Source organism: Pleurodeles waltl, chromosome 10 (assembly GCF_031143425.1).
Source record: "Pleurodeles waltl isolate 20211129_DDA chromosome 10, aPleWal1.hap1.20221129, whole genome shotgun sequence".
Lineage (NCBI taxonomy): Eukaryota > Metazoa > Chordata > Amphibia > Caudata > Salamandridae > Pleurodeles > Pleurodeles waltl.
This window is the reverse complement of record NC_090449.1, coordinates 955,528,914-955,541,921: the sequence shown is the minus strand read 5'-3', so window position 1 is coordinate 955,541,921 and position 13,008 is coordinate 955,528,914. Positions and strand designations below refer to the sequence as shown.

Sequence of the window (13,008 nt, the reverse complement as noted above, 5' to 3'; positions counted from 1 at the left end):
ATTAATGCTGCATGGGGCAGCGAGTCATTCCTACAGCTTGGAAGATGTCTGTCGTTGGGTGTGCATTGTCACATTCATCATCACATGGGAACTGAGCATCGGCTTTTAACATTTCTGTTGATTAAGCGTGGGAAGCCACAATTTGTCTTTTTGTCTTATATCAACACCCCTTTGCCTCCAGCCTGATTTAGGAGCTATTTTGGTTTGCGACCATCTCTTAAGATAGCAGAGATTGCACTTTGTCTTTTCTGGATGATTTTAGATATAAGGGGTACGGCTGCATTGAGCCAATGTTGTTTTGTTACTTTTCTTGCTGTTTGTGCCTCACAGAGAAAGAAATAATATGATGTGCCATGAAGATTTGCATATTGGACAACTCACCCGGGTGGGCTATTCTGTCATTGAGAAAAAGAACAGAGAAAAAGAAAAATAGGTAGACAGTTCCTTCAAGATCTGATGTACTGATTCCAGACACTCTTCCCTATCTGCATCTCCTGGTAAACTCCATGAGACGAAGGTCATACTCTCTGGTTCTCTGCTTCAGCATTTTGGCAGGAGGTGGTAGTTAAGGAGGGTCCTTTTTCTGCTGATTTATGACAGTCTTTCTTTCTCCACCAGCATTCTTGTCCATTGGTTTCACTTCATGGGGGAGGGGGCACTGCACTCAAGTGAATCTCAGGGCTAAGCTTTTGTATTTGACCAGCACTCACTAACTATAATTGGTGCTTGCCCTTTTTGGGCTATTCTAAATTAAAAATGTAGGAATTCATATCACCTCTTCCCCTTGTTGGATTTTTGCCGCTTTAGTGTCATTTTACTGCGATTTTTTTCATTGAGGTGTGTTGCATATTTGCCTTTTTAGCCAGTTTGGTACTTCTAAATGCTTTACACATTTTCTTAAGTTAAACCGGTCTGCTTCAAGGGACTGTGCTCAGGTTTCTTTTAATGAAGACTTTAACTGGACCTAATAAGATTATGACCTTAATACCTGTAGTGGACTAACATCCACCCCAAATAATCTTTCAGTGTTTTCACACTTAACAAAAAAGTGGCTTGGCACCAAAATTTTCATTCACTACTCCGCTATATCTTTTACAAATATTCATATTTTCATTGAATAACATTGTATAAAGTGTGTCCCATTTGTCTTAAAGTTTTTACACCAAGAACAGCGCTTGGACATCTTAAGATATGAAAATATTAATAATATGTAGGTCATTATCTAATTTACAAAGGCATCTAATATCCTCCACTAATATCCTTTCACTCTTATTAAATACTGAAAACTTGTTTAAACAAAAAAACACACCAGTCTGTGTATTCCAAATAAAATTTCCTGTATAATCATTTGACTTTACCACATTTGGCTGCATGCAAAATAGATGCCACAAAAACAAAATGAATGACTTACTGCAACTGGATTCATCTTCACTAAACTTGCAGTCCGGTACTCCATCACATCGCAGCAGAGATGGGATGCATTCAGCATCACACTGGTACTCATTGCCTTTGCACATCCAAGTAGGACTGGTACTTGGTATCTCAGAGGGGCAATTCATCTCATCTGTTCCGTCAACACAGTCGACCTTTCCATTACATATTGATGACCAGGCCACACACTGTGATGTGTATATGCAGGTGAAGTATTCAGAGCTGCACGCAGAGGGCTGTGGCAGCAAGGGACCTGTGAAATAGAAACTTGTGGTTAAACGTTTTCAATACTCTTTCTTGCTGGAATGTTTTTTACATGTAACATATAAATATGAGTTAGTGAAGTATCACTGGGATAAAACAAGTATTTATGTCTCAGTGAGCTAAGAGCTCTCCAATGAGGAATGTTGGGAACTGAAACACACGAGTTTGAATCCAGTCACAGAAGACACAGCCTTCCATTCTTCCGGAGTGGGTTCTTTGTTATTTTACGATCCGAGCAGAAACTGATGTTTGTGCATGGATCGCATTTGCAAGAGGTGCAGAATTCACAGCAATTGTAAATAGGCACTTCAAGAGATTTCCTCCAATCTAAGGGGCATATTTATACTCCGTTTGCGCCGGATTTGCGTCGTTTTTTTTAATGCAAATTCGACGCAAAACTAACTCCATATTTATACTCTGGCGTTAGACGCGTCTAGCGCCAAAGTCCATGGAGTTTGCGTCATTTTTTAGCGTGGACACCTACTTTGCGTTAGTGATATGCAAGGTAGGCGTTCCCGTCTAAAAAAGTGACTCCGAGGCATGTGCGCCGTATTTACACTCCCGGGCAAAAATGACGCCCGGGAGTGGGCGGGTCAAAAAAAATGACGTCCAGCCGCTTTTGCGTCGTTTTTTAGCGCCTGGTCAGGGCAGGCGTTAAGGGACCTGTGGGCTCGGAAGGAGCCCAGAGGTGCCCTCCCATGCCCCCAGGGACCCCCCCCGTCACCCTTGCCCACCCCAGGAGGACGCCTAAGGATGGAGGGACCCATCCCAGGGAACATAAGGTAAGTTCAGGTAAGTCATTTTTTTTTTTTTTTTTGTGGCATAGGGGGGCCTGATTTGTGCCCCCCTACATGCCACTATGCCCAATGACCATGCCCAGGGGACAGAAGTCCCCTGGGCATGGCCATTGGGCAAGGGGGCATGACTCCTGTCTTTGCTAAGACAGGAGTCATTTAAATGGGGGTTGGGAGTAAAAAAATATGGCGCAAATCGGGTTGAGGCAAAAATTTTGCCTCAGCCTGACTTGCCCCATTTTTTGGCACCCAAGCTCCATATTCCCCTACGCCGGCGCTGCCTGGTGTACGTCATTTTTTTTTACGCACACCAGGCAGCTCCGCCGGCTAACGCCGGCTAACGTCATTGAATAAATACTGCGCCCGCATGGCGCTTCAGCATGGCGTTAGTCGGCGTTAGATTTTTTGACGCACAACTGCGTTGGCGCAGTTGTGCGTCGAAAAGTATAAATATGGCCCTAAGTGTTCAGCAGGACATGAGAAAACCAGCTTAATCTACATGCTAATGTTGGGGGAAACAAAGTTTATACGCTTCAATATCTAGGTACCTAAGCTTTACGCTAGTCCACTAAAGCGCCACAATAACACCCAAAGTATTGATGCCATTGTGCTAACGTGCGCCATGGTGTGCTGTGTTGTAAATACAGATGTTCCATGGTGTCAGGGGGAAGCGCAGGGCGCTGCAAGAAAAATGATGCATTGGCGCCAATGGACCAGTACCTTGTAACGATGCTCATAGGTTTCTGCCAGGTTTTTTAAAATGCTATAAAACAGGGAAAAAATGGATGTGTCTACTAATTTGCTCTGGGATGCATTTGAAATATTTTGAGTTTGGAACTTAAGACAATGGTAATAAACATAAAAAAATAATGAATCTAAAAACGGGGTGCCAGTTCAAAAAAGCAGGTCACAGGCGAGCTCTCTTTTGCTGTTGCATTGTTCTCTCCTGTTTTCTGAGTGCTTTCTGCCTCATTTTCACTGCTTTCTACTTATTTTCTCCCCATTTTCTGAGTGCTTTCTCCTTTTTGCCTCAAGTTTACTGCCTTTTCCTCCCCCCTCCATTTTTCTGAGTGCTTTCTCCTGCTTTCTGCCTTGTTTTAACTACTTTCTCCTCCTCACCCCCTTTTTTCTGAGTGCTCTCTCCTCCTTTCTGCCTCATTTTCACTGCTTTCTCCCTCCTTCCTCCCTTTTTTCCAATTACATTAGCTTTTTTGCTTTGCTTTTGCTGCTTTCTCCCTCCTTTCCCCATTTTTCTGGATGCACTCTCCTGCTTTCTGCCTCCTTTTTCTCACTGTTCATTCCTTTTTTCCCCATTGCCGTTATCAAACATGAATTTAGAAACATCCACTGTTCTCTTCACCCTAATAACGCCAATAGTGAAGTAAGAGGCAAGTCAATTGTTATGTGCACCCTTTGGGTGGGCTGGGATGCTATTATACATGAACAACATTATAGTTATTAAATGAAACACAGGAGAAGCTTGTGCACAGCGTATACCCTGAAGTCATGTATTTCTAAGGCCTCTTATATGTGAAATTAAAGACAAAGGCAAGAAAGTGATCTAAATGAATTTTCCAGGATCACAGAGTTTGGTCAAGTTTCAAACCTGGGGTTGATCCCAGGTTTTCTGGTTTCATACTGTGCAATTTAGCCACTAGATGTACATGCCTTGCTTCCCCTACACCAATCTTACTCATTCACCCCAGCAGCCACCCTGCTGGCATCAGTACTGCACTCAATGACATCACAGACTAAGGGCCTCATTACGAGGCTGGCAATCTGAGGGCCTCGTGGTGATTGTCGGACCACTGCAACTGTGGCGGTTCAACCATCAGATTACAACCCTGTTGGATGGACCCGCCAAGGGACCACCTTCTCCAACAGGAGCATGGTTCTTGATGGGTTGACGGCGGTCAGAGTTGTACTCAGCCAGGGCAGGGCTGAACTCAGCACAGTGGGCTGATAACAACTCAGCTTTCTACCAGCCTTTCCATGGTGTGGAGTTTGCCATGGAAAGACTGATGGAAAGCAAGTGCTGGGGGCCACAGGTGGGCCCCCCTTCTCAGCACCACAGGAATGCGCATTGTCTACATTGCAGACAGTGTGCATAACGTTGGTGCTGAGTTATTGACCTCGGCTCCCTCAAAGGCTCTGAGGCCAATATCAATACAATGGTCCCACTGGTCAGCTCAGCAGGAATATTGTAATATGCTTGGGGGGACCCTACCAGTATGATGGTGGCATCCTCCCTGCGGGTTTGTCAGTCAGCTCATTGAACTGCCAAACTCCTAATGAGGCCCTAAAACATTTGGCTCCTGGGAAAATGTTTGTGAGTACCCATGTGTTAGAAATGTGGTCTTTGGTTGGCAGTCAGGTTACCCCATGTCCAAGCAAGGACCCTCACTCTAGTGAGGGTAAGTCACACACAATCCAAATTATCCTGTGCCCACCCTCTGGTAGCTTGGCACTGAGCAGTCAGGCTTAACTTAGAAAGCAATGTGTAAAGTATTTGTGCAATAAATAGTACAATAACACCATATAGTGTCGCATAGGCTCTCATTATCCTAATGAGACTACTGGATTTTTGGGTGGCAGGATCGTTCACAGTGTGGGGGACTAAGTCTAACCTACGGCGAAGGACCCTTGTCACCCCAAATCCGGGTTGAGCTCCGGCTAACTAGCAGTGCCTCATCCCTCCCAAAGGGAAGAGACAATTGGGCAGCCGAACGCATGACATCTTAGGGCTTCCCAGGGAAGTCGTGTCACTCAGATCCCAACCAGTTCTCTCATACACAGTGTGGTCTCATATAAATGACAAAGGCAGTCTGAGTTTTAAAGATTGGTTTAATAAAACGATGGCATTTTAGATAACAAGGCGTGAGCCGCAATAACCAGAACCATACAACACAGTAGGATTGAAATAGTAACGAGGATAGTGAAACATAAGAATAACGCTATCATAGTGCTACTAGATTACGTTCTCTCTTTTAAGTTCTATTTTGAGCACAGCATGTTAAGCTCAAAGCCTGCCTTTCGGGTTCCCCCGGGAGGACATCAACCCTCATACCTGAGCAAAGGCCTGTGATCGGGATCAGCATCTGCAACAGGGCAGTCAGTGCCTAGTTTTGGTTCCCTGGTCGGAATCTCCCTCTCACGTGTACCAGGACTAGGAAGTGTTTTTATAACTAACACGCCAGCGTTCTAAGAAACGTCTCTACGTAAGAATGTGTACTTTCTACTAACCCTAGAGACTAAACTTCTACCACATCTATCGGCAATTTACCAGACTGTATCCTTGACTAAAGCACAGAGTGAGCAAGAATGTATTGTGTGAGAACTCCAGTGCTGAAGTAAACTAAACAGTGTGATAGAAGAAAAAAAAACAAGACCGTGAAACTGTTTATTGTAAAATAACAGCGCGAGGCTAAATAAAATGCATCTAGGACAAAGTGCACAGAGGCCTAATACTTTAAGCAAACGTGCAAAAGCTACATTAAAAAATGGCCACACTACAATAGCACCACCAAAAATACACCACAAAGTATTCAGAAACATATATAATATTTATCTGATAAAATGCAGGTCAAACGATTAAAATGCAATAAGTAAATGTTGAGATATCACTGTAAAGTCTTTTAAGAGCGAACAGTCTCTTTCAAGCACATAGTACCTGGTTCACATGAAAAACATCCACAAATAACCGCAGAGGAGGAGATGCGTGGAAACAAAGGGGTGTGCAGCAATTTCTCTGGCCGCACATGGCGATGCGTCTTTTAGTTTTCGTGCAGGGATGGCTGTGCATCGATTTCCGGCGTTCGGTTGTAGATCTTTTTCGGGTTGCGAGGTTTTCAGACACCCCGGGGACGATGAGTGGATTTCCTGCGCTGGCACGACAAAGTCACATGAGCTGCGTTGATCCGGTGGGTGTTGTGTTGCATTTTCTACCGCACAGCAGGCGCTGCATCGATTCCTCTCTGGAAATCGGACTGCATTGTTCCGGCTCGGCTGTGCCTTGATCCAGTGGGCCATGCGTCAAATTTCCGGTCGCTACGCTGCTGCTGTGTCGATCTTCTCGTTGTGAAGTCGGGCTGCGTCGTTCCTCTTGGGCGTGCAGTGAAATTTTCACTGCGGTATAGAATTTCGCTGCACACAGAGTCCTTCTTGTAGAGATGAACTCTTTTTGGTCCTGAGACTTCAGTGAACAGGAGGCAAGCTCTATCCAAGCCCTTGGAGAGCCCTTCTTCACCACAGCCAGAGAGCAGCAAGGCAGCAGGGCAACAGCAAGGCAGCAGTCCTTCACAGAAAGCAGATAGGTGAGTCCTTTGGGCAGCCAAGCAGTTCTTCTTGGCAGGATGCAGGTTCTGGTTCAAGTTTCTTCTCCAGGAAGTGTCTAAGTTGGTAGGTGCAGAGGCCCTGTTTAAATACACAAATGTGCCTTTGAAGTGGGGGAGACTTCAAAGAGTGGCTTAGAAGTGCACCATGTCCCCTTTCAGTTCAATCTTGTCTGCCAGGGTCCCAGTAGGGGGGGTGGCAGTCCTTGGTGTGAGGGCAGGCTACTGTCCTTTGACATGCAAGTGTCAGGCCCTCTACCCTCCCAGCCCAGGAAGACCCATTCAAAATGCATATGTATGCAAGTGAGGCTGAGTATCCTGTGTTTGGGGTGTGTCTTAGTGAATGCAAAAGGAGCTGTCAACTAAACCCAGCCAGACGTGGATTGTAAGGCACAGAAAGATTTAAGTGCAGAGAAATGCTCACTTTCTAAAAGTGGCATTTCTAAAATAGTAATAATAAATCCAACTTCACCAGTCAGCAGGATTTTGTATCACCATTCTGGCCATACTAAATATGACCTTCCTACCCCTTTCAGATCAGTAGCTACCGCTCAAACAATGTATGAGGGCAGCCCCAATGTTAGCCTATGAAGGGAGCAAGCCTCACAGCAGTGTAAAAACGAATTTAGGAGTTTTACACTACCAGGACATGTAAACTACACAGGTACATGTCCTGACTTTTGACTACACAGCACACTGCCCTATGGGTTACCTAGTGCATACCTTGGAGGTGTCTTGTATGTAGAAAAAGGGGAGTTTTAGGCTTGGCAAGTACTTTTAATTGCCAAGTCGAATTGGGTATGAGCCAATGTTACCATGTTTAAAGGGAGAGAGCATATGGACTCCAGCACTGGTTGGCAGTGGTAAAGTGCTGTCAGGTCTAACACCATGGCTGAGGTCAAGCAAAGTCTAAAGATGTTTTTTTTAGTGTTTCATTGCAGGCTTCAACTACACTATACTTTGTGGTAAGAAAAGAAGAATTTTGACTTTAAGTGTGGTTGTTAGGGAACGGCTGTTGGGAAAGGGATGGCTGAAAAATTCAAATATCCCGTTCTTGATTAACTCCACTTATCGAACCAAGCAAGCTGAGTGAGTAAACCTGACCTCTTTAGGAGATTTAACTTCAACCTTCAATCTTCCTTTCATTATTCTATCCATTCAACCTTTTACCATTACATATATATATTTGTTCAACCATTCTTTCACAAATACATTTATACTTTCACCCATCTATCCATGCTTTCACTTTTCCCTATCAGTGCATTATACCTTCCAGTCACCTATCGATTTGTTTCTCCCATCCATCCTTTCACCTTGACATATATCCAAGACGTATTTCCATCCTTTCAATTCTCTCTCCATTCATTCACCATTCGCTCTTCAGCCTACCTTTTATCGTTTCTTTCCGTCAATTTCCTTTCACAGTTCTTTCCAATACGGCATCCTTACTTTCTGCTCCTGTTTTTTTCTTTCCTCGTTCTATTACCCATCTTTTGTTTCTCATCCGCATTTGATCTTTCTTCTTTCTCTCATGCTTACTTTTCTGTTTGCTCCATCTCTGCGTATCCCATGTATTCCAATGACTCTTTCATTTGTTCTGCACTTTATCCCAACCCCCATCCCCTCTGTCATGGTATTCCCTAAAACTTTTATTTACGAGTATTTTGTTTGCCGACCTGCAGAAAGATCAGTCCCATAAACAACGAATTAACGTTTTTGTGGGACAGATTTTACCAACACATAGGATCCCATGGCAGCCCTCCCCCTCTACTTAAGCTGCTAAAGTGAGGGGTTCACAACGTCACTACTGGTAATGCGGTCAGTTGATAGCCATGGTAGGAGACATTCAAATTATTTTAGATAAACAAGTTTACATTTCATCACCAGTAATTTATGTTTCCCTAACGAATGTTCCTCCTCCAGATAGCCGCACTTTTTTGGAAGTTTCCTTCTAAAATATATATTTTATTTATAATGAAAACATTCATTATTTTCTCTCAAATTAAGTTCTGTTTTCTTCACGCCCAGAACAGCAACTGCAGATTTAAACAGCCCACATATATGTTTCAAAATCCATTCAAATATTCTCAGAGTATCACAAAAACCCGTTATAAACCTACTTGTGAAGGAATACTTGAAACGGATCATAGCATATGACAAATTGCCATCAGAGGCAGTCGAATGAGAAGTTACATTTTAGACTTTGTAGACAGTTATAGCGTTCTTTAACGACCAAACTCATGCTACATTACTTGAATGGCATACCCCTCGCCAGAAGATCACGCAGGCACTCTCCTCTGCGGGTTGAGTTTCTTTCTCCCTCCTCCTCTTTCGACATACTCTACAAAGGGAATGAATCTCATTATATCTGTTTACTTTTTGCTCCTAAAAGAAAGTGGATTGACGTCCTGTGACATCACATATATATGATGTCATTAGACAAAGATTTAACACTGTCCCCCCGACTAGGATTATGAGCATTGGATAACTACATTATGCAGCAAGGTTATCTGACCTAAGCAGCAAGAAGGAACATAGGGCCATATGTACGAACACATCTTCCCATAGACACAGAATGGGTAAAACCCTTTGCTACATCTGGCCCATAATGTAGTACATTTTGAGCCAGTAAAATTGTTTATCCGTTTGAGTTTTTCTTTTAAATCTGCAAATTAGGCAAACTGTGTAGCAAATTATAGAGCAGATGCAGTAAATCTAGATATATGGGGTAAATGCTTCTGGCACAGAATCGCCTAAATCTACTGACTCTCTCCAGTACCCATTGTTTAACTACCAATTTAGCAAGAAACGGAAACAAACACTAAACATTCGCCAATTCCAATCAGCTATACTTTGAAGAATACAGCACTTGTTTGGAAAGGTCTACCAAAACAGGCATCCAATATAAAAATACATAGCAATTATTATGTATAATATGGTCATGCATTTCATTGTATAATTATATATATATATATATATATATATATATATATATATATATATATATATATATATATGCAGATATATTCACTAAAAACAAAGGTTACAGTGACCTTATATATAGTGAGATTCAGATTTTACACACAGAAAACCATAGACATTCAGCTCTAATAGTTATAGATATCTCAGTTAACCATAACTCGGGCCCTAAGGTAGCTATAACTCGTGCCCTCGCCATGCACATAATTCTCATCAATAAATTTACTGCACATGTTACACAAATATTATCAATGGTGTCATATAAGATGCCATGAGTGATGTAATATTGGGGCTAATTAGCAGTGTATGGTAAGGGTGTGAGTTATAGATACCTTAGAGCATGAGTTATAGTTACTTGAGATGACTCTAACTATAAAAGCTGAATTTCTATGGTTTTGTGAACATAACTGTAAAGTCCCTGTAACCTTTGTTTTTGTTAGTGAATTTAATTTCTAAGTTTTTAAAAAAAATTCTATTATCTAACTATAACATCCCTGTAACCCTTGATGAATTGCTAGGGCTTTTTAACGTCAAGTAAGATGCTCATCACAATGCACAGTGGGGAGTGAACAGTGGGGTGGGGGTTGGACTCAGGGCCTGGCATTGTGCTGCCACTCCCCAAGCTTGCTGCTCTTGTCCCACTCCTCCTTGCCATTGATTGTCCAAGTCCATGTCCCTGCTCCCTCATTACATCCCTGTGTGACTTGATCTGCCTCTGCTGTTCCTGCCCGCCCTGAACAGTTAGCTTGTTGTGCCATCAACTTCCTCCTTATTCTCTATTTTCTGAGTCAATGCACCAGCCCCCTACCCTCCTGCCCTGCATGGTCTGATGTGCTGCCACTGCCCTTAGCTTGAGGTCCCTGCTCACTCTTCTTCCCTCCGTGCCCAAATCTATGCCCCATCATTACACTCCTGCTTATCCTCTGTGCTTCACATGCTGCCCTTACCCTACTTCCCCCTTCCCTGTGATGTATGTTGTCATGGCCCAGGTCCCTCCTTTTTGCCCACCGTGTTCTTTGAACCTGCCACTGCCACATCTATCAACTGTGAGTGTTCTGTTAAGCTGCCACTGCCCCTTCCAGCTGCCTAGCATGGTCAGATGGCTGCCACCTGTCCCTGCCACCACCACCTTGCCTGTCTAAGTTCTGTACTCCATCCCTTCCCTCCTGTCCTCCATGGTCCATTGTGCTGCCACTCCCTACTTCAGTTCATGCTATGTTGTGTCTCAACAGTTCCTCCCATCTGTCCTGTGTGGTCTGTTGTGAAGCCCCTTACCCCAACCTCTCTTGTCTGTGTTTAGCCCCCTACCCCTCTCTTCTAATGTCACTGGTCCTTTGTACATGCCCCTGCCCCCCACACCTGCCCACCATAGTCATTGGGCTGCCACTAACCCTCCAGCTTGCCATGCATGGTCTTCTGTGCTTCCACAGCCCCTCCCACCTGCCCTGTGTAGTCCGCCTCCTGCCTCTGACCCCTCCCACCTTTCCTCCATTGTCTATGTGTATGCCATTATAGTCACACTGTTGCTCTCCATGGTGTGTTGTGCTTCCAGTTACCATCCCACCTGCCCTCCGTGGTCCTGCCCAGCCTCTTTCCCCCTGCCCTCCATTTTCCATCTGCAGTCCCCTATCCACTGCCACCTTCATTGCCTCATCCTATTGTGTAGCCATTTTAGTTATAGCTCCATGCACGTTATTTTAACAAACTAGGCCTGCCGCTGTGCACTTTAATCTAGATATATTTTATTCGGCTTTGCTTTATTATTGTTACAGTAGCCACTTTTATAGACTTGTTTTATTTTCTCTCTATCTGACTCTTTTTTCCTAGGCCAGCACTCTGTTCCCAAACAAGACATTACTGCTCACTCTGTGCTTCTTCCAAGGCTGCAGCAAGATAGGTTGCCGGTGAACGTGGTAGAAGTTTAGTCTCTGATATTCATAGAAAATACACATCCCTACTTAGGGACATTTTCTTAGAACATCAGCTGTTTTATTATAAAAACCCTTCCTTGTCCTTTACACGGGTGGGGAGAGTTAAGGCGATCAACTGACGTACTGCGAAGTCATTATGCCATTGACTTTTTGTTGGCTGAGGGCACCAGGATTGCTTGGGTGGCCCACGGGGTTCTACACATGGATTAGGTGAAGCTGCTGATGCTTGAAAGGGGTAAGAATGGAACAATCTTGACGCGGCAGCAGATAATATGTCAGGGCTTCATACAATCCATGAGAAAGGTATTAGAGGGGCGGGAATCAACTTTAAGAATTAGTAGTGAAATTAGGTTTTTGCATGCTAGACGATTGAATTGATAGTCCATTGCTGTAAGGGTGGGCCTGGCTGCATCCACCCACATGTGTGAACCACATTTGGTTATTTTGGGCTGGGGAGGGACGGGGGGTTGCAAAATGCTATGCAAGTTGGGGACAGGCATAGCATGGGTGGTAGGAGGGATGGGGCTATTGCTCTTAGATATGAGTTATCGGCGTGGGGTACACTTTTGGATAATGAAGCTAAAGTCTGTACTATTGTATACAGAGCAACCAGATGGGAGGGGGTGATGATGAACACAGGAAAATGGGAAAATGGAGAGGGAAAAGCAAAGTTATAATGTATAACATTGAATGTGCATCGGTTGAATGATCACAGGAAATTATGAAAGGTAATGGCATATCTTCGAAGACACAAAGTGGACATAGCTATATTGCAAGAAATACATTGTGCACCTGGTAGTAGCACGTTTACAAACTGAAGACTGCAGGGGACTTACCGCACGGCTGGTTTCAACCCCCATGCTTGAGGAGTGCATCCCCCTGTAGAAAAGGCACCTGGCATCTCAAGGCCAGGTTGTGCAACATGCAACATGCAACGATAATCTGGCACACCTTCTTGAGTTAGTAGTACAGGGATCCACCTGTCAGATGGAGGCACCTGAACATGGCCTTCAGGAGGCCAAAGGTTCTTTCAATTATCTGCCTTGTTCACCCATGTACCTCTTTGTAACGTTTCTCTGCCCTTGTCCTGACATTCCTCACTGGGGTCAGTAGCCATGATAGGTTGGCGTAACCAGAGTAACCTGCAAATATCGAGGGACAACTATTAGACACACACTAACCCTTAGGGACAACCCCATACCCAGGCTCCTACTTATACTGGGTGGGGCCCTTGGTCTCACCTATTAGCAACACCCAGTGCCTCAGGAGTTGGCCCAT

At 44.0% G+C, this 13,008-nt stretch overlaps 1 protein-coding gene across 2 annotated transcripts in view; it reads right to left on the bottom strand.

The window, feature by feature from the left end:
- MALRD1 (MAM and LDL receptor class A domain containing 1) overlaps positions 1-13,008 on the bottom strand; it is a 2,469,603-nt gene that overhangs the window by 629,739 nt on the left and 1,826,856 nt on the right. For both annotated transcript variants that reach the window (XM_069211777.1, XM_069211778.1), the window contains exon 29: positions 1,412-1,684. In XM_069211777.1, coding sequence (XP_069067878.1) covers positions 1,412-1,684 — 273 coding nt within the window. The remainder of the gene's footprint in view (positions 1-1,411; positions 1,685-13,008) is intronic.